The following is a 21,887-nucleotide window of genomic DNA, read 5'->3' as shown; positions in this document are numbered from 1 at the left end:
AAGTCCCTATTGAAAAGAGAACATATACAATGGGGTCTTTCTCAGTCCCTCTCTGTCTCCATTAAAGACCCTGGGAACACAACACTGTCCACACAGCCACTCTTAAAGGGCCAATGGGACTCAGGTCTTTGCAACCTGAGTCCCGGTGGCTCCCATCATTTTCATGGGAAAAAAACAAGGATCTACGCTTCAAATCAATTATTCATGAATTGTACGTGAACTCTCCGGGCCCTTCTCCCAGGCAGCGAGCCAGGCTCCAGCATCACCTCTGTTGTGTCGTTGCCCAAACTCGTGCAATCACTGCAGACATCTGAAGTCGCACAAGCCCCACACTGCTCCCCATCTGATGGGAATCAGGGACATGGGTATTTATTTAGACTACAGTGGCTGATGACGTTAGTGTCTGTCTAGCTGAAATGTTATGTTCAGATGTTTTGTTTGGAATCTGAGACATTCTGATTACATAATCCTGTATATATTGAACAATAATAAATAAAAATGATGATGATGATGATTCTTCTTGTTACTGCATTTCATTCTTTTTTCAATCTTTTACCTCAGTGATCCATCAAGAGGAATTTTGGCTCATTACAAAAGTTTTTAACTGTAGATAAGACTTTTTTTCTGGTTGACTTGTATGGTTAAATAAAGACCATTAAACAGTGATGTTTGTAAGTCAGTTGATCAAATTTAAACTGTAAAGTGTTATATAAGTCAAGTTTATATGCATGCTAGTGGTTTGCCTTTTTGTCATTTTGTCAGAAAGAAGATAAAGAAAGTTATAAAGAAGCCTACTGAACAAACTGATGTCCCATTAGATTTCATTTATTTGCTGTTTTTTTGTTTTTTTGTTTTTATAGGAACAGTGCACATCAGTCAACATTACTGAGCCCAGTGTGTGCAAGTCATCTGCTCTCCCTAAATAGCCATTAAAAATCAACAAAGCAAAATACCATGTGATGCAGAAAGCTGATAAGATATTGTATGAAACAATACAGTGATGGCCACAAGTCTAATAAAAGCCGGCAAGATTGCATCATGCTGGCAAAAAATAACCATGAAAAATTGGCTTTGACATGCCACTAAATCTGGCATGTAAAATATTAAAACAATGAGACAGACAAACAAACAAACAAACAAACTGTGTTGGTTCTCATATACAGGCCTTACTGGTTACTTTGCAGCAAACACTAGGAAAGGAAATAACTGCCTTTGTTGCATTTGGGGCTTATTTATTGTATCTATAAAGAAGCAGATCGATTTAAAGGCATGTTTTTATAGCACCTATGGCCGCTGAGCAGAGATACTGCTGGTTCAGGCGGGAAGGGCTGATCTACGGAGCTATTTACAACTCGTGGGGATCCGTGTGTAATTAAAAAGGGAACCGGGGATTGTGCTGAGACAATCAGCATGCAGCAGGGTTTCTCACATCCTCTGAGAAAAGGAGGAGGAGGGGGACAAGGAGAGGGGAGGAGGGGGAGGAGGGGCAGGAGAATGGAAAGAAGTTGAGTTGAGGAATTTGAATCCTGAAGGGGGAGAGAGGGAAAAGAAAGGGCTGACGGAGAATGTGAGTGTGACGGACCTGTGGGCAGGAGTGAGACTGGGGACACCACGCTGCTGAAAACACTGCTTTAAAAATACTCCACCGACTACTACAAATAGACTTAGAACTCTTTCAGAAGTGGCTGAAAACTTTGGAGGACATTCTGCTGCGCGCTTTCGGTCCGTCCTGCTCCGGCCGACCTGAGCGCGTTTCCTCCGGGATCAACCAAAACAACAGCACGACTGGAGAGGCAACGGGACACTTGAGCGGCGCTGAGATTTATTTTGATTTTTTTTTCTTTCTTTCTTTTCTTTCTATTTTTTTTTTTTTTTAACAGACTGCCACGGTCAGAGGGAACCGAAACAGGATCCGCTCTGGTTCCTACCTGTGGATAATCGCAGTTTCATCGCCTGTCGGAGCCTTACCAAAAAGTTTCAGCTCACAGCTTGGGGTTTTTGCGCTGTGGAGATGCGGTGATGTGGTCTGGTGATTTTCACAAGATGTGTGCTTTTATGATGCAGCGTATTTTCAAAGGTGCTCTCCTCAGAAGAAAAACAATGTGCAGCTCTAAGTGGTCACTGGTCCTGCTTACGGTCATTTTATTCGCATGGAGGCCAGTAGCTGCCGGCGAAGTGACAGGTCAGTCGTGGCTCCTTTATTTTTATCCAGTCCGGTTGCTGCTATCAGCTGCTGCCTACAGAAGAGCAACATAATGCGCAATTAGTCAGTTTTCTGCTCCTTCCCAGTAAAATCAATTTGCTCTGGGGTGGAGAGAGCAACCGCAGCAGCAAATGTGTTCAACATCTGGCCAAATCGTATTAAATGCACATGAAGCAACAGAACGCCCATTAAAACGGGGTTACGCAAGTCATTTAGAACAAGGTGTGAAAAATAAACATGGAAAATAAAACATCAGGTGTATAATTTCTGCGAGCCTTTGTGTAGTCCACCTCAAATAGAGGTAAAAACTTAACAGTGTCTGCTGCTGGTGTTGTTGATGCTGGATCTCTGACATGATCATGATCAATTTCTAAAGAAATGTCTGGAGAGCATTTCCTACTAATGTTGTGCAATGACGTGTAATTTACCTAGTAAGTGTTAATAAATGGACTTGGGAAGGACAATTGGTGGCTACCAATTTTAAAAGTGGCTGGTGTTTTCTGAGATCAGGTACTTCCTGACCCCCTTGGGTTGAAAATAATCTCCAGGTGGCAGCTCAGATCTGGTAAAGTTTGACTGTGGCTGAAAAGAACTCTTATTGGCCCACTTTTTCAGGTGTCTGATGCAGGGCTCCTACTGGCCAAAGACTTCTGGGATGTCATGGAATTTTTAAAGATGCATTCCAGGCAAGGAATGTTTGGGAATTTGTGAAATTTTCTGGGGAAGTTAGTGAAGATCAGATAGGTTCCTTTACTGCAGCAAAAACACATTTTACAACTGGTTTCATCTCACTGGTTTTCAGCAGGGTTTTTTTTTTTCTATTCACAGTAAGCTCAGCTGTAGCCTTGTGGAAACCAGTCAGTTAACCCCTTTAGAAAAAAAAAAAAGCATAAACAAAGAAGGCAAGAATAACAACAATGATTGAAGTTTTTCCACTGTATGTAATGCAATGTATGTAAAAATGGAGTTCCCTGCCCTGCTGCCTAGTGTTGTCACAGGGGCCTACACCTGTCAGCCCATGTGTTTTGATCATTGTGGTTCTGCTGAAGAGAAGGGGCCATTCCTCTGCCCTCTAAAGATATATGATCAGGAGGGACAGAGATTACTAGACATCACTGTGATTTACAGGCTCAAAGTAATGGTTCCAAAGTAAAGTTTTGCCCTGGTTTGGAATACCGATGCCTCAGTTCTTATTTGGATGACGGCCTGGGTGGGGGAGTGCAGGGGTGTAGCAGGAACGTGGGCGTCTGGGACCGAATGCTTTAGCTTGTGAGTCAGAGCCGGTCTGGAGAAAGGGGCAGGGAAATGATGGATGGGGTACGGCGGCAAAAGTGGAGGAGAAAGACTTGGGAGGGGAGGTGGCAAAATGTGTAGCAATGAATCCAAAGAATGGCATGAAAAGGAGGGCAAATGAAAAAAAAAAAGAAAGAAGGGGAGGGGGGCATTGAATGGATGGGCTGAGTTATGTAGCATTAAAAAGCCAGAAAGATAAAGGAGGGAGGGGTGGAAGGATAAATGCTCGGTCTGTGTTGGGTATTTTTGGTATGTGCATGTCCAGTGACATTTCACATCTGAGAGTTTTCTTTGAAAGAGTGAGTGGGAAGAGAGGAACAGGACAGAGAGAGAGAGAGAGGTCAGGAGAGAGAGTGAGGGCACCTCGCTGGAAGATGGGGGGACAAAAGAGAGGAGATGGAGCAGTTAAGCTCAAGTGAATCACTGCAGACAGGCCACACACAGTCACACACACACACACACAGAAATGTACACTCATACTGTTTTATCATGGCCTGTTCCATCTGTGCACCTCTGCATTCTTATAAAAGGTTTACAAGCTTATTATTATTTGAACGTTGCGCTAACAGAAGGAGACAGAAAAGTAGAGTTCTTTTGACCCAATATGTCAGTGAGGGAAGAAAAAGAAGTCCAGGCTGTGCAGGTTTCTAAAAGAAATCAGCCAAGCTTAAAGATGGAGGAAGGAATGACTTTTAATGCCAAAAAACACAGAGACAGAGAGGCGGTAAGGCAGAGATTCAGTGGGCCCCTTCATTTATCGTATGCTCCCAGAACGAGCTGTTTGAAGCTGTGTGTGTGTCTGTGTGTGTGTGTGTGCATGTGCGTGGATTATGTGTAGGCTGCATTGCCGAATCAGTGTCATCATGTCTGTTGACATCTACTATTTCAGTTAAGTGAGTGCTTGACGTGTGTGCTTTTTGCATTAGATGGTCTGACTGCTTTCAGGAGTCGAGAGAAGCTGAATTATGTGTGTTTGTGTGAGGGACTGGGTGAAACGGGTTAAAGGTCGAAAGGTTGGCCATGAAACAGACTAGGAGGGTGGGTTGACAAGCTTGAGAAAATCTTTACAGGAGTCAACTCAGTGAAAGAGGGCCTGTGTGTTCCTGTTCTCCACATCCAGAAATAGAAATTCAAGCCTGCATGTTCTTTGTATCTTTAAGAACATATGGCCCGGCTCTCGCCAGCTACACGGATGCTTAGCATTTCTGGATGATGCTGCAAAAGACAGAAAAGAAGAAACAAGAGAGATCTATGTCCATATTTATGACTCCTTCTCAGCTTTGCATTGGAACGGAGATCAAGGCCTCAGCTCTTAAACAGAAGAGCATGCACGCCTTACCCTTGCCAGCTACAGGAATACCTAGCATTTCTGTTCAGTGCTGCAAAAGCTAGGAAAGAAAGAAACAGCAGGGGAGATTTATGCTCGGCATACTCATGAGCCTTTTATTTTGGACATTGAACAGATTCACAGACATCTTGGCAAGCCGCCTGTGGGCCTATCACTGCTGTTTGAGAGACATTTGAGAGAGAGCCTGAATGTGTTTAGTGTTTACGTTGAGCTGGCTGCGCTCAGGCACTGTTGGACCTGTAGGAGCGGTCGTCCCTCAACAAGGAGCCATTGTCTCGGTATCAGCTCTGTCCTTCTCAGGTCAGGCCGTCTGTCTGGCTGGGACAGAAGATGAATGGTCTGATCCAACAGTCAGCGCACAATGGTGGATAAACGCTCGCTTACCTATCCTTATCATATCTCAGCGAGGGCAGGACCAAGGCTCTGTTCTGCTCACACATGCATCAGAGCAAGTACACGGAGCAAAGGACGCCTATTATAGCAGATTAGCAGCTTTTGAAAGAATAACTGCACGCTGTTTAAAGAGAAGGGTTTAGTTTGCAAACATGAAGCAGGGATGTCAAGAGGTGTCAAATTTGAACTCTTGCAAATATTTAAACATATCAGCTACATTAGAATAAAGACAGGAACAGCACGGCCTTCGAGTAGAAAAAAGTAACTCAACAAAATACCAATTTCAAATGAGAGGAACTGTATCATTGTATTTGCTGTAACAGTAAATACAATGTTATTATTATGTACTTTTCTCATTTTGAGTTACAGCCCTGTAAGTGTGACAAACACATTTAGGCGTTTCACAAATTTTAAGCAATACTCAAAATACCCCTTTTCCAACTTACTGACACTGAGAGACGATGTTTGATCCCACTTTCACTTCTGTACATCCACTGGTTCGGTTCCTTCGGGTAGCATTTCATGTTAGCTTAGCATAAAGAATTGAAGTCTATGGGAGTCATTAGCCTTGCTCTGTCAAAGTGAAAAAATAAACCTTACAGCAACTCTGAAGCTGCCCTATTTACACAATATGCCTGTGAATTTGAAATACTAATCTTGGAAAAAAAATAATAAATAAACTAAAAGAGTTGTTTTAGGAGAAGTTTATTTGTGGTGGATCTTGCTATACCTTCAGTCCCAACTTAAAAAAAGAAAAAAATCAAGGTGTCTACTTCGAATGTCTATGTGAATGTCTATTTCTATTTTCAAATAATATCGAACAGCTTGTGTCAGTCTGGGTACGCTGGAAAAAGGGTTTTCTACCTTTAAACATTCAGGCTTGAACTACAGTACAATTCATAGTGTGGTGTCAAGTTGACCACTGATACCAAAAAAAGACTAGTACTGGTATCGTTTTCAAAAATTTGTTGTTGTCTTGGTACATAAACAGCTATTCTTGTGATATCTCTGATACTGTACAAGAAATGTGCTGCATTCAAGGTGAAGTTTATTTTTGTCATAGTCATAGTCATAGTCATATTTATTAACTCTTCACCACAATTGTGGTATGGAGTACAAACAATACAAAATAAATGATGAACAGTCATAATGAGTCATCACAGGTCGAAGTAAAAAGAAAAAACAAGCCTGCACTTGATCATTTAAAGAGTGGCAAAACCTTATTCAAGAAAGCACCCAATTTACATATTGTTTGTAAATTATCAGTCTTCAATAAAGCTATACATTTAAACATAGATGGGCGATTTAAAAAATATTTTGGCAAGTACTTATTTCTGGTCTCGGACAAAATTAGATTTTTACATTCAAACAAAACATGATATTCATCTCCCAGGTGGCCGTCATTACACAGGTTACAAAACCTTTCATTCCTTTCCAGACCCTTGTATCTACCTATTATTTTAGAAAGTCTATTATTAGAAGTTCGGAGATTACAGATGGCCTGACTATACTTCTTATTTTCACAGAGTAAATATTTTTCAAACTTAAAAACTTCTTTAAATTCACAATATAAATCACATGAGGACATATTCTGTAGTTCATAATGCCATTTCTGCACAAACTGATCCTTTAACCTCTGCTCAACTTCCATCTTCAGCCATTTAATGTTATTACACCTCTGGTCTGACCAAACATAAGAAAAACTGCATTCATCTAATATTTGCTTAACAAAGGAAATCCACGGTGATACATATAAATCATTAATATATAAATTAAATAGACAGTTATACATCACCCTGCTGATCTTTGTTTCCTTTCCCATCACTAAACTCCCCCAATAGCCAATAATTCTGTCATTGGTTACATACAAATTCACCCCCCGCTCCTGGTTGCCCTCTCTCTTAATCACAGAACTGCAGTTTGTACGGAGCCCCACGACTGTCATCTCCTCTCTGGGCAAGCCTGTGACGATGCACTGCTCCCTGATGGGCAAAGGGGGCGAGGAGGAGGACCCCCCCGATGTGCTGTGGCTGAGAGACGGCCTGCCGCTGGAGTACGCCGACACCAACCAGGTCCAAGTGCCCATCGGCAGTGACAGCTGGATGGTCATCAGCACACTCAGGTAGGCTTTTCTGAAGGGCCCGATAATCATCGTCAGTCTGCCTCTTTTTCAACGCAAGTCTGTTACTTGCAAAAACTCTCAAGTTATTTAGTCCCATATTGTGCCTTAAAATATTGGTTTTTTTTAAACCAAGTGAGAAGAATCTGCCAGTGGGCTGAGACAATCCCACTTGTTTCTAATGTAGTTTGACTTTTTTCTGGCAGCAAGTATAAATATGTCGAAACAAGGTAGAAAAAGGCAGGTCGGTCCACTAGTATCAAGAAAGTCATACATTAAAAAATTATACATTATTCATTATAATTATTCATTTTCTCTTCAAAAAGTTGATTACTATTGGAAACAAGAGGCATTATCTCATTCTACTGGCAGATTTTTTTTCACTCGCTTTATTATCAAGATTGCATGACTTAAATGGTTTGGAGAGGTAGAGGTGTTTTGTAGTGGCTTTCTGCTATGTGATGGTAAAGACTGGCTCTTATTAGGGTGCACTGCTGAGCAGCCACACCTGGCCTAAAACATCAGCACTGCAGCTGCTGTTGTTTTTAAATCTGTGTGTGCATCACTGCTTCCTCCATGTAGTTTAACTGTAGTTTACTGGATTGCATAACAAGCATGTCGAGTGGCAATCCCGCAAGAACCAGATTGAGTCTAGAACATCTGATGTAACACCAGTAAAATCTCATTTTTGTGCGACTCCTCAGGTGAATTTAATCCGGGTGTGACTGGATTGCAGAATTCGCAAAGAAAGTAATCAGGATCTTATTGTCTTTGAGCCTGTGTGTGTTTCACCAATCCAGTTTTTGCTTGTTTGATCTTTGTGACACCTGTCATGTTACATCATTTTCTGCACATAACAGGATTGAGAAGGTCCAGCTTCCTGACATGGGCTCCTATCGCTGTGCGGTGCTATCAGAGAGCCACAGGACTTTGTCCGACGAGGGGAATATCCAGCTGGAGGGTGAGCTCAGTTTGGCCCAGCTATTGCTTATGCACAGGGAGACAGCCGCAAGCATAAACACGCTGCATTTGAGTTATACTCTCTGTGTTATTTGTATTGTTGAGAGTCTGATTCTCCTCGCTCCTTCCCAGGCCTGCCTCATTTCTCTGTGGAGCCCGAGAACATGTTTGTAGTGGCAAACGTATCGCTGAGCCTGCACTGTGTGGCCCACGGCCCTCCAGAACCGGTGCGGGTCATCTGGCTGCAGGATGGGGCGCCTCTCAACACCCTGTCGCACCCCGTGGCCTTGTCACCCTCCACGCTCAACCTCACAGGTATCAGCTTTCACTCGCTGTTACTGCAGCACTCAACGCCACGTGCCGGCCGCTTAGTTAGACCTGTGATTAGCAGCAAGAACACACCACATCAATCAGCCGCTCCAAGGGTTTCACTCTCCCCTTGATTGATCAATAAATCAGTCAACTAACAAGTGGCTTGCGTCCCCAAGTAATCGGGCAATTACATGTGTGGCAACAGGATGTTTTCAAAAATATTGGTTTTCTGTTAATCCCTTCAGCTTCCTTATAATTTACTGCCACAAAAGTTAGAGAGCAACCACCTTCTTTATTTTCAAAGGCTTCCCAACTCCCCCCACCCCTCCTCTTACTTAAACACGGCCACCAAGTAACCACCCTCCTCGGAGTGCGCGAGTGTGCTTGGCACGGTGCCACAGGATCCATTGAGGATATGCCTTGTGGTTGTGTGGCTGCTGGGCAAAGGGAGAGCGGCAGGCACAAGAGGGAAAACTGGGGGAAGGAGACATGGCTGGAAAATAGAAGTGAAGAGAGCGCAGGGAGATAAAAGAGGGACGGAGAGAAAGGAGGAGGCGTCTGTTGCTGCTTGAAGGCAGACCGCAGCTGCCTGCCAGATAACCGGCCTGTGTAAAGTCCAGCTGTAGGAGGACAAGCTGAGTGGATGAGTCAGATGGAAGGAGGGATGGACTTGGGGGAGAGCGGCCAGCAGCGGGCGGGTGAAGGGGTCTGGTTTGACTCATCAGAGCAGGTTGGCTGGTGTTGGCCAGTAACCCTTTGACGGTAACCTACACTCACTCCTCTGGAATGGGCAGCTGCTCCGGCAGTCCACAAGCTCAAAACACCACAAACACAAATATTCATTCAACAGAGCCATGAAGAGAGATGGCACCATTCCCATTCCAACCGACCCATGCAGACTCGCATGCCAGAGGCATTCCCGATTCTTCAGATACACCCTTAAACAGAAATCCTTTCAGTCCCACCTCCTTCCCCCTGGTTTTACACTGCAAAAAAATCTGCACCTCAACACGCCACCACACTCACATTCAGTGTTGAAATCCTGTTTCACTTGAAACAAGAGAACAAAATCTGCCCGTGGAATCAGATCATCCCCTTTGTTTCCAGAAAGAAAAAAGACTTTACGAGTCAATATAAGACCAAATAACGTATTACGTTTTCTTGCAGTGTATTCCCACTTTTTCAAGTGTTCATTTACTTGATTCCAGAATTTTCTTAATACTCGTGGGCTGATCTGTCTTATTCTGCCTGGTTTCAACATACTTGTACTTGTTCCCAAAAAAAATTCCTGAAGCAAAGTGAAACTGTATTGGAAACAGGTGGGACTGTCTCATCCCACTGGAAGATGTTTTTTTTTTTTTGACTTAACAAGGTTGTACGGCAGAATTTGACACTAAATACCTTGTTAAAACTGAGTCATTTTTGTGCTCTTGGGACTAGGGATGGCGAAAATGGACAGTTTTCTTGGTCGACCACCGGGCCTCATTAATTGGTTTATTTCGGTTAACCGAGAATATTATTTGACTGTCTGTAAAGTTTACAGACAGTCAAGAACGCGACCGTGTCCGTTCTGTAGCACGGATCTCCCCTCATGATATCCTCCAAACATTATGTAAATTTACGCACGTTGCTTACAGTGGTGTAGAAGAAATCTCTCTCTCCTCGTGAAAAATATTGTCTCCAGATTCCTCGATGAGTCTGCTTGGTGGTTTTATGACTCTTGCAGACTTGCATGACAAACTTTGTTCAAAACTCTCCATGATCACCATGAGCTTGGCTCGTTTCTCCGGTCTGTCTCTACCGAGCTGAGCTCTGAGCGTAATGACGTTATCCAAGCCCGGCAGAGCGTCCCGTCGCCATGTTTACCGTATTAAACTGTATGTGGGTTCATGAGCAACTTCTTAGCTTTCAGGAATAGGTGGAATTTTTTTGATAGAGCAAACTTTACACAAGTTATGGTATTTACAATATGACATGCGCATTTGTGTCTGCGATGACATGTTCGGCCTTAAAATTAACCGACAAGATTGTTCGGTTAAAGTTCAAATGGTCAACAAGCGGTCAAATGGCCACCGGTTAGCATCCCTACTTGGGACATTTGGACACACAAGCAATCATCGCCCACCTGCATGGATGAAACTGTTTGTAGCTCACGTGAGATAAACTTTTAAAGCCGCGTTCTGTTGGTCAATCCTGTCATGCACAAAAGCTCAGGAGTTCTCCCTAGTGACTGATTATGACACTGGGGGATGGTGTGCTGCGGTTTGCTGATGAAGGCCTAAATGGGGAAGGAAGGAGACGGGGAAGTTGCGCAATTGCTGGATGGCCTGATGTGCAGTTCATTCACCCACACAGTCAGCAGTCAGTCCTCATCCCTCGCTCGCCCAGAGATCAGACCCCCTGCGCTCTCTGCGGCCACAACACAACGGAGACATGGAGTCAGAGCTGCACAGCACATTGTCTCGGTCTGCGGCTGAGTGACACTGTTGGGCTGTGAGATAAGCGTGCTCGATCTTGAATGTCACATGTTTTGAGTGTGTTTTTGTGTGCCTCTGTGTAGTTTTTGTGTGTGTGTGTGTGTGTGTGTGTGAGCGCCCTGTGAGTCACTGCGTATGAGAGGGCTTATTCACTGCTGAATGTCAGTGAATGTGTCACAGCGTCGGGCCCCCTCTGAGGAGCCCCGGCCTCTCGGACTCAGCGGCTCAGTTCTTCCACCTGGATCTCAGCAGGACCGCTCGCCCTCTTCCACATCGATGTGGCACAACAGAATTTTTTTTTTAAATCATTTTGTCTCATGTTGAGTCTAGAAATCTTGTTTTGCTTATAAACAGCTGACAAAATCTGCCATCAGAGTGAAATCAACTTTCCAAATGTTTCTTGAAACAAGTGGCAGTGCCTTGGAATAAGCCAAGCACACTCCATTAGCAAATAAATATTGTTCTGTTGTCCACCTATCAAACATGATAATGGATCTGCTGATGCCAATTTTGATGCAACTTGGGGGGCAGAAGCGTTTTGGCTCTGTTTTCTGATTGGCCTGAATATAATACCATAACTCAACTCAACGCAGCTTTATTTATATAGCACTTTAAAACAAGCAGCTGAAACAAAGTGCTGTACACAAATGATAATAAAACAACAAAGCAGTAAGAACAGTAGAAAGAATAAAAACAATCAAACAAATTAAAACAGAGAAATGTCTCAAAGGTCAAATTTCTATATTATGAAAGAAAAAAACCACGACGACACTGGTTTGAGTTTCATGAAGTTTAGAGCAATGATGCATTTTGTTGCTGACTGGCCAAGGGAAGGTGTGCATGTTTCACTTGTTTTATGAAAAATAATACTAGTCTCGCACAGATGCACTCTCACATCAACAAGCCCATGTGAGCATCAGAACTGACCGTAATCCTTTTAGTCCAGTAATTTTAGGCCAAATTGGGGTCAACCTAGGACAAACTGCAAGAGAAGCAAACTCAACTGATTCTGTATCCTCAGTTTGTCCTGAGTGAGGGGAAAAAAGTCCCAAGAAATCCCATTGGTGGAAAGTTTTGAAAATCACCTCTATATGACCACATATTACCAAAAAACACTGTCTTTAACACACAGGGGAAAGGGGTTCAACATTTTACTTTCAGATATCACTATAAAAATTCACAAGTTGATTACACACACAAAGACAAGAAAAAAAGTCAATTACAAGTTCTTTGAATTATTCTGTTTACACATGCATATCACACATTATCTGATTTGATATGCGCTAATAAGGAATATAAGGAATAAATGCCAGAAGAGACATTTAAACAGTGAATTAAAAAGTTACTATATATAAAGTAACCTTGAATTAAAAGGTTACTATATAACATTGAATTAAAAGGTTACTATATATATAGTAACCTTTGACTGGACTGGACTGGACTATTTGTCACTGTTGTCACTGTTGACAGAGAAATAACATTACCTTGTGGAAACTGTTTCCCCCCCAGAACCACAACCTCAGTCTGAACTTTGACCCGCTTTTCTCACATCCGTATTATGACCAGGTCGTCCTGCTGAGCAAAGGATTTTGGCTTTGAAAGACTCAGGCTTCACACCTGTGTGATTTTTTCCCCCCCAGGTTTGAACAGGACCAGCACCTTCTCCTGCGAGGCTCATAACCGCAAGGGCGTGGCCACCTCTGGCTCTGGCACCATCACAGGTAGGTGTCGCACACTGTGGAGGAGACAGATGGGACGATGGGAGCTGAAATCTGGACATTTATAAAGTGCATCCGTCTGCGGCACCTTTTAACCCTCTGACTTCATTCAGTTTGGATTCTTTATGTTTGTGACTGCGTCCTAATTGACCTCTGTTGTCTCTTTCTTTTACTCTCTCTGCTCTCTCTCTTTCTTTCTCTCTCTAGTTCTCCCATCCCAGCCTCAGAATCTACGGGCTGTAGAGATCACACAGACCAGTCTGCGCTTATCATGGCAGCTTGGTTTCGGAGGCGACTACCCCATAATCCGCTGCTCTGTCCAGGTGAGACAACATCAGGAAAAAAAAACAGGGAGAGGAGAGGAGAAGCACGGGGAAAAAAAAAAAAAAAAAAAAAAAACTCCACGAGTATTTGACCTGAAAGCTGAACAAACACATCATTCTCCTGATCTATAAATGGGGCCCTGATTTCTGACGACCGTGGCCTTGCCTTTCTGCAAAGCCGAGTTTAGAGAAAAGAGAGCTCGCCTTTTCATTTCTTCCTTTCCTTAATTCATCCTCGACCCCTCCCTTATTCTTTTAGCCGCGGATCAAGTTTCACTCTGGGAAAGTGGCCTCCTGGACTAATCTCGTGTAGCACCACTCCCTCTCTCTTTCTCTCTGCCTCTCCGTCTGTGTCTCTCTCCCACTCTCCTGCTCTGGGGCCATTACAACTCAACGCAGTTCAGGAACATTTTCTCCTGGAGAAGGGAGCAGCACAGCACCACCCCTAAACGTCTGGTTCTAATAAAGCTGCCCCTCCTGCACCCCACTGCATATACAGCCCCCCCCCCCAAGTACCCTCCGCCCCTCACCCACCCACCCACCTACCCTCCCGCCCCATGGGGGAACAGCCAAGGGGCCAGTTCCAGCAGAATGGGGCAAAATCTGAATTTAACGGTTCATTGTGTGGCCGAAGAGAAACATGAAAAAGCTACAGTGCAGTGGGCTGAAAGATATTATTGTATTAGTGGAAGAGAGAGAGAGAGAGGGAGAGAGAGAGAGAGAGAGAAAATGGGGAATAGAAGCAAGAGAAGGAAATACAGAAAGGAAGAAAGTGGATGACAGCAGGAAAGGAAAAGAGGGAAAAGGCCCCGGCAGCAGGTCGTGTGGGTCTGAGCCATGCGAGGGGAATGCTGTGTGAGTGTGAGTCAGGCCTGAGCTGGACTCGTAGATTAAGCCGGCTTGTTTACGGGCTGGATGGCGATTCACTGAGTCAGGAATGACTCTTTCTCTTTCCTCCACACACACACACACACACACACACACACACACACACACACTCACACACTCCTCATTTATATACACTGGGCTAAACATTCCTTTGTAAGTGCCTCACGCCTCGGGGGAACAACAGAACCTGCCCTGCTGCCTGCACTGTGAGACTTCTCAATCATCCTCGTCTTATTATTACATTCACCATCAAAGCAGACGACAATGGCACCTGCTCACACACACACACACACACACACACACACACACACACACACACACACTGATCCTTTATAAGCAGGGTATTACACAAAATGATTTTTACTAGTTTTGGCACAGATGCTGCAGTCTGTTAAACTCAGGCTTTGGTATTTAAACGGGTTCTCGATGGGAAAAACGAGCCAGTCAAGAAACGGCCGGAGCTCAACTGTCACAACCACGCCTGATCAAAAATCAACCAATCACTATTGATCTTAACTTTGCCAACTGTGAAGCGGCCGTCATGCACAGCCTTTAGCTTCCAACAGCATCTGCACTTTTGTAATGAGTAATACCACAGAGAAGCTCAAGTCCACATGGGAGACTTTCATGTGGTTTTAGGATTGTTGCAGAGCAGCAGGTTTTTGTTCTCTCTCCCTTCTCTTCCTCTTTAACTGTGTTTACCGCAGAAACTTTGCCGCGTCGGCAGGTTTCTGCCTCTAATCTCCGGCTGACGAGTCCCGCTCTCGGTGCACCTTGCTGAGCCTGGTTCACGTCCAGCACACATGAAACAGGTTCATCATTTCTGACTGCCAACACCAGACCCCCACCCGGAACGCTTTGAAGTGATCTCAAGACATTAGGAGACACTGCATGCTGCTTTTTTTTTTTTTTTTTAATTGTGTAAAGTTTTATGATTTGTCAGTTTCTTGTACGATCCTAAAGCAAAACTGAAAGGCCGGTTTAAATGCCAAACATATGTGACATGTAGCATTTAACCATCAGCGTGGGGTTGTCAGATTAAGTGTGATACCTTGGTTCAGCATCTTGTTTAACTCAGTTTGTTGGTTTGCAGCTTATCAGGACGCTGCTAAAGCGAGTGTTTCTCAAAGATAAGACCAGGCTGGAAGAGAAAACACTGTCACGCTGCTCTTATTGTGTTGCCTGCTCTGTTCTCTGATTTCAAGACTGCACCTCGTGTTAATAATCGACAAGAAGCAGCACACTTCACAGATATTGCACACTGCAAGGCAAGGCAAGGCAAGGCAAATTTATTTGTAGAGCACAATTCAACACAAGGTAATTCAAAGTGCTTTACAGAGACATTAAAAGCAACAAGACACAATTTAAAACAATAAAAACAGTCAATAAAAAGGGAAATAGTATTGGGAATGATAGCGAAAATAAAATACAGTAACATAAAATATCAACAGGCTCAGTACACTGCCTGAGCTATACAGACTTCCCGGTCACCCCCTGCAGGGATGCCGACAGCCCAACCTCTTAATTCCTTAGACTCTGAAACCTCTCCTATTGGAGATTTCAGTCCGGACTCAGTCCTCAGCCCTGGAATCTCTGACATTTGACATCGCAACTTTTCCCGACATCAGAATCTTTTCCCGACATCAGAACTTTTCCTGACATTCCCGACATCAGAACCTTTTCCTGACATCAGAACCTTTTCCCGACATCAGAACCTTTTCCTGACATCAGAACTTTTCCTGACATCAGAACCTTTTCCTGACATTCCCGACATCAGAACCTTTTCCCGACATCAGAACTTTTCATCAGAACCTTTTCCCGACATCAGAACTTGCACTGACATCAGAACCTTTTCCTGACAGCTCAGTTATTGTTGCATGTTTGAGAAAAGAGAAAAAACACAATAATAATACAGTTCTTCACAATAAAAATATTTAAAACAAAAAGTGTAGCACTTTAAAGCTGTCAATCTGACGAATCTTGTGATTGTAACTTGGACGTTTATTATTTGAACGTTCCAGGCCAAGCGTTCAGGAGAGACCTTCGCCACAGGCCCAGATCAGATGATCCACAACCAGAACGTGAACGTCCCCCCGGCCACCCACCTCATCGGGCACCTGGAGCCCCACAGCCCCTACGCCGTCAGAGTGGCCTGCCACAGCAGCCAGGGGCCCTCTGACTGGTCGCCCTGGGTGGAGCTGAGCACCAAAGAAGGAGGTAAGAGCCGGCCGAGTGAGGAGATGTTTGTTTTCAGCCTGGAAGTCACATGTGCGATCGCTGACTCTGACGCGGGTCAAGGTCGGGGCTGAGTTATCTGGCTGGTGCTTGAGGTCCAAGTCCAGGCCTCCTCCCGCTCCTCCCGTGTGCAGCTACTGGTGCGGGACGGTCCCATCGGCTGCTGTGGGCGTTAAAGTGCTGTAACTCTGAGGCACAGTCAGAGAGGAACTTTCCTTCAGAGGGCATTTCACTGCTCCCTTGATCTTATTTTTAGGGGCATTCTGGTCGTTTCATGGACAGTTTTATTTAACTATGAAACAATACATGGGCACTGCGTAGTGGCTGACACTTCACTTTTTTCCCTCTGCTGGGAAATCACAGCAGGATTCACAGAAGAGCATGGACTCATTTTCTCTCGCCCTCTCTGTCCATTGTTAAGTTTTTTTGAGGATATAAACTGTTGAATTTTTTTTTTTTTTTTTTTTGGTTGTTGTTGTTGTGATTTGAGGTTTCTCTGACCTCCGGCTGCATGGTGCCGATGTTTTTTCTGAGCACTCTGATCTAAAAAAACAATTTTTCATGCCAACAGCAGTCATAATGCTCCCACAGATCACCTACGGCGGCCCTCAAGGAGCTGCAAATGTTTGAAAACAGAATGAAAACAATGAGAACAATGTGAAGTTTTTCCATGAGTGCCTGTTCATTTGTGACCCTGCTGCAAGGTGAACTTCGAGGAAAGGATCTGTGTTTTTCAACCCAGGATGACTTAAATATGTTGATATCCATCTTTCAGTGATGAGAAACTGAGCTCCTCTCCAGCCTTTCACACACTCACACAGGATGCTCGATGTGAAAAGGGGAAGCACTGGCAGTAAACCCTTCGTACCACCTGATGTAGTCTCATTTTCAGTGTTGCAATCTTTGTTTTCCTTCGAACAAGTGACAGAATACACCAGTAGGATCGGCTAATCACACTTGTTTGCAATGCAGTTTAACCTGTTCAGGAGCAGGTGTGAATACGCTGCAACAAGGCAGGATAAAGCAGATCAACCCACTGAGAAAATGACACTTGGGTCTAGAAAATTATGGAGACAAGTTGAATAATCTTACCCCGCTGGCGGATTATTTTCATTTGCTTCAAGAAAAACAAGACTTTAAGAGTCAGTATGAATCGAAAAGATGTTAATTTTATGTCACATTTACAATAATACATGGCAAATCTATCCCTTTATTCACTTGCTTTTGACTGATGCTGCCCTGTGTGTGTGAGTCACAGCCTGAAAGTTAGGATTATCAGATGTCAGGAGACTCAAGTGTCTGTGAGTCACTGTATTCTTCCTGTGCCCCTTTAACTCAGTCTGTGTTTATGAAGAATGCCAGACACGGGACGCTGCACCGCTCTGAATTTACCACCCGGCCTAAACTGTAGAGGCAGAGAAAGGGCTCGTACACTGCAAAAAGTCAAAATCTTACCAAGATTATTTGTCTTATTTCAAGTAAAAATGTCTTATTTCTAGTCAAAATATCTCATTACACTTAAAATAAGACATGATCAGCTCAGAAGTAACTTGTCTTTAGACAATTTTCACTTGTTTCAAGTGAAAATCTACTTAAAACAAGTGAAAATTAGCTTGAAACAAGAAACAAATTTTGCCAATGGAACAAGCAAATTTTCACTCAAGTAAAAATTTGCTTGTTCCATTGGCAAAATTAGTTTTTTACTTGAAATAAGACAAATAATCTTGGTAAGATTTTGACTTTTTGCAGTGTAGTGCCGGGGCGGTGGAGGCGGAGACAGGGGGGGGGGGCACAGGGTGGGAGGGAGGCCGCCTGGTAAACTCTCCTGAAAGGCTCCAGTGAGAATCGCAGCGCTCCGTCCAAACTGTAACGCTCGGCTGCTGAGTGCTGGAGTTTAAACGGAGGTGGGATTTTCCATGCCAGGTCATGCCGTCTCTATGCCTGGATGAGGAGGGATGGAAAAAGTGTATAGTAAGCAAAGAGCGATGCCACGGGGGAGATGACGGGGCTTTCCATAATGGAAGTTGCTTGTAATATAAAAATACCTCAGCTTAGCGATTCTCATAAACTGAAAGTGTGAGGGGGTTAGTGCTGCTTTAACACGCCTCTCTGATGAGAAACAACAAAAAAAAGTGTTTTTTGAGCCACGCTGGCAACATGCACAGGATTTCTCCTCTTCCTCTTTCTGTTCTTCATTCGGCAAATTCAGAGCAATCTTTGTTTCGTTTCAGTGGAAAAATCCTCAGATGTCCAAATTATATAATTTCCTTTTGGACAGTATTGTTTGATTGTACTCCTGGCAGCTCCCTCTGCACTTTGTAATGGGACAGAGGGTGAGAAAAAACAAAGCAGATCAGATTCAGCTGGCAATCAAAGACAGTTAAAGTGTCTGGAGGTCAAAGGGAGTGACAGCAGAGCGAGACCGAGTGAAGACGACTCAGCCATATTTTCCACGTCTTTCTCTCTGGTCTCCCTGCTGGAGCCGATGACAAACTCCCATGAGGGGTTTTAGTCTTTCATTTGTGTCTCATTAAAAAATAGTGCAGATACAAGCCGTTCTGTCCTTGACATGTGTCTTAAGTTTCTTGCCACGCCTCTGCCTCCTCTATTCTTCTCAAATTTTTCGCCTCAGCAGAGAGACTCCTCTCCTGCTGAGCACTTTTTTTTTAAAATCTCGTCTCCATGCTCCCTTTCTACAAGAAGACTGGGCCTATGTCTTCTCTCAGTTTGCTCCTCTCTCTCCCTTTTTCTGCACCTTCCCTCGCAGCTCATTTCTCGTTCCCAAATCCTGCAAACTGCACAGAGGAATGTGTTTCCTGCATCACCAAAGAAGCAAAACTCTGTTCCCCTCCTTCTCCTTTCTTTCACCCCCCATTTTTTTTCTTGTTTTGTTTTGACCCCATATGACCTGTGATTCCTCTTTCCAAAGTGGGAGAAAAATGAGGAATGAACACCCAGCGAGGCACTGTGGGAAAAATGAAGGAGCGGGAAGATGGTGGGTGTAGGCAAAGGATGGAAGTGCAGGGAAATGGGGGATGGGGGGCACTTTAAAAAAAAAAAAAACAAAAAAAAACATGCATTTTGCTATTTTCCCAAAGCCCACTTTTTTTTCCCTGAGGGATGAGAGAATAAAGAGAGGGGTTAAGGCCGGGGTGGTGGGAGAGGAAGCGACACGACCCATGTCCCGCTCCAGATCCTGAAACTGCAGTGAGATTATGCTTCACGGGATGTTTCTGTACATGGGTTTTCCTTTCCCTGCTCTAAATAGTTCCAGAAATGCAGGTTTCCAAAACAAAAAACAAACTATTTGCTTTTGTGTTGTAAGGTATGAAGGCGCTGCATGTGCACAAAACCCAGACTTGAAATCTGGTGTCCTATTAAATCTCAAAATCTTCTTCCTCCAAAAAAAAAAAAAAAGAAGAAGTGAAAATCTGCCAGTGACGAGAGTGATGAGATAATCCCGCTTGTTCCCAGTGCTGATTTCCAGAATGTTCTTGAATCACTGAATCGTGAATCATTCACTCATTTTTTTGACACCAGTGGGCCGATCTGCCTTATTCTGTCTAGTTTCAACGCATTTATACTTACTGAAAAAAAAAAAAAAAAATACAGAAACAAGTGAACTGAGAAACGAGGATATGAGAGTAAATGACTTTTGAAGATGGAGATTTTTTTTTTTGTTGTTGCTGGCAAGAGGTAACAACATGAAATTAAAAATGAGCAGTCACAGGATACTATTACTGTGTACTGACAAGACTTCATATATGTTAACCCTTTATAGGCCACTCATTGAAATACATTGAAATTCAAAAAAACAACCCTAAAGGGATAGATTTGCCATGTAGTATTGTAAATGCGACATAAAATTAACATCTTTTCGATTCATACTGACTCTTAAAGTCTTGTTTTTCTTGAAGCAAATGAAAATAATCCGCCAGCGAGGTAAGATTATTAACCCTTTATAGGGCACTCATTGAAATACATTGAAATTAAAAAAAAAAAAAAAAAAAACAACCCTAGACTGTAATTAGAGAACATGACAGGACTTTATTACTTCTATAAAATTTTTCGAAAATTTTCATTTTGTAATAGAAAATCAAAGCCAGTGAGATTGGTCAAATGCCACAATCATGTGACCTGGGATGTAGAGCGATCTTTGCTGATTGGCTGGGTGAAGACCAAATGATTATTGAACTAACTGAGACAGGGGATGGGCCTGATATGTAAAATTTCTGAAATTACCAAAAATGGTCACTATAAAGGGTTAATTACAATTGCCGGTATACTAGAATAAAGTAAAGCTCCCTCAGTGGCTGCATCACATCTGTCCATAATTAGCCCTCCGTTCCTGCACAATCACAGGACGTCCACACTCACCAGTGTAAATTCTAGGGAATTGGAAATGAGTCACGGTGACGTGGCGCGACTCACACACATTGGCATCACTTTAATTCGATTTAATACCACTGACTTCGAAAAAAGGAACCACGATGCTTTAACATGTATGATCCGGTTTAGTGTTACAGGACGCCACAGAGAACAGACCGTGTTCCACTGGGAATGCTCTTTAAAGTCAAGTCAAGGCACTTTTGATGACACTGACATTCGTGCCCCGCCTGATCTGAGAAAGATTTCCTGAGTGAGGTTTTATTTATGGAGAACAGACGATGGCGAATCCAGATCCCAGGGTTGTGAGTCAGGATTTGGCTTAGAGATGACCCCTTTTCCGTCTCCATGCTGACCCTCGCACACACAAACAAACTGAGGGTGACACACGAGGCAGAGGAGCGCAGCACGCCGCTCTGACGTGACGCCGCCTCATCAATAACAGGACGTGAAACGGAGGTTTACCGCTGAGGCACGTTCGCCTCGGGTTGTTGTGAACAAGTTGTGGCTGAAAACAGTTTGTTTCAGAGCCGCACGCCCGAAGCCCGCGCCGCTTTAATGTGGAACACAAAGGAACAACACCGAGCCACCGAGGCTGACGTTTGTTTGCTTAGCAGGTCTTGTTTCTCCATTTCAGAAAAAAAGGGCATCGGCTCACATCTCTTTTTCAGTTTTCCTCTTGCACAAAAAAAAAAAAGAAAAGAAACTTCCCAAATCTTGCAACTGACTAAGTAAGGGCTTTAAACGCTCTAAAGTTTAACGTTATAAATTAACATCTTTGTTCAGCTGAAGTCATGGCTCTGGTCCTAGTTTGAAGAGAGAGAGAGAGAGAGAGAGATTACCACAGGGAAGGCAGTGGAAGAGAAGAAAACTTGGAAGGAGGGAGATGTAATCATGCTGAACGAAGGACAGAGAGAGATAAAGAGGGGACTGGAGCCCAGGAGAGGGAGTGGGGGAAGCCGAAAGAGACGGCGATGAGGTAGAAATGGCGGAGACGGGAGAGAGAGAGACAGAGAGAGAGAGAGAGAGGAGAGAGAGGGATGACGGGCCGGAGGTGGAGACGCGCCGGTGGAACGGACAGACATGGGGGTTGTTTTTGTTGCTGCTGGCAGTCCACAGCGGAGCGGAGACCACATGTGGAAACAATCAGCCGCCAAACACTTCCTGATAACATCATCCATAGGCTGGGCCGTGTTTCTCAAACTCACACTGACTTGCTCTGTGTGTGTGTG

General features: G+C 43.8%; 1 protein-coding gene across 1 annotated transcript in view; it reads left to right on the top strand.

Moving 5' to 3' along the window:
* Positions 1–1,549: 1,549 nt before the first annotated feature.
* Positions 1,550–21,887, top strand: part of axl (AXL receptor tyrosine kinase) — a 35,493-nt gene continuing 15,155 nt past the window's right edge. The window contains exons 1-7 of the mRNA XM_030067699.1: positions 1,550–2,182; positions 7,149–7,359; positions 8,217–8,317; positions 8,449–8,631; positions 12,746–12,826; positions 13,031–13,146; positions 16,056–16,251. Coding sequence (XP_029923559.1) covers positions 2,020–2,182; positions 7,149–7,359; positions 8,217–8,317; positions 8,449–8,631; positions 12,746–12,826; positions 13,031–13,146; positions 16,056–16,251 — 1,051 coding nt within the window. The 5' untranslated portion in view covers positions 1,550–2,019. The remainder of the gene's footprint in view (positions 2,183–7,148; positions 7,360–8,216; positions 8,318–8,448; positions 8,632–12,745; positions 12,827–13,030; positions 13,147–16,055; positions 16,252–21,887) is intronic.

This window comes from Myripristis murdjan, chromosome 13 (genome assembly GCF_902150065.1).
Source record: "Myripristis murdjan chromosome 13, fMyrMur1.1, whole genome shotgun sequence".
Classification (NCBI taxonomy): Eukaryota; Metazoa; Chordata; class Actinopteri; order Holocentriformes; family Holocentridae; genus Myripristis; species Myripristis murdjan.
The sequence above is the reverse complement of the archived record's forward strand: the minus strand, read 5'-3'. Positions and strand labels throughout refer to the sequence as shown.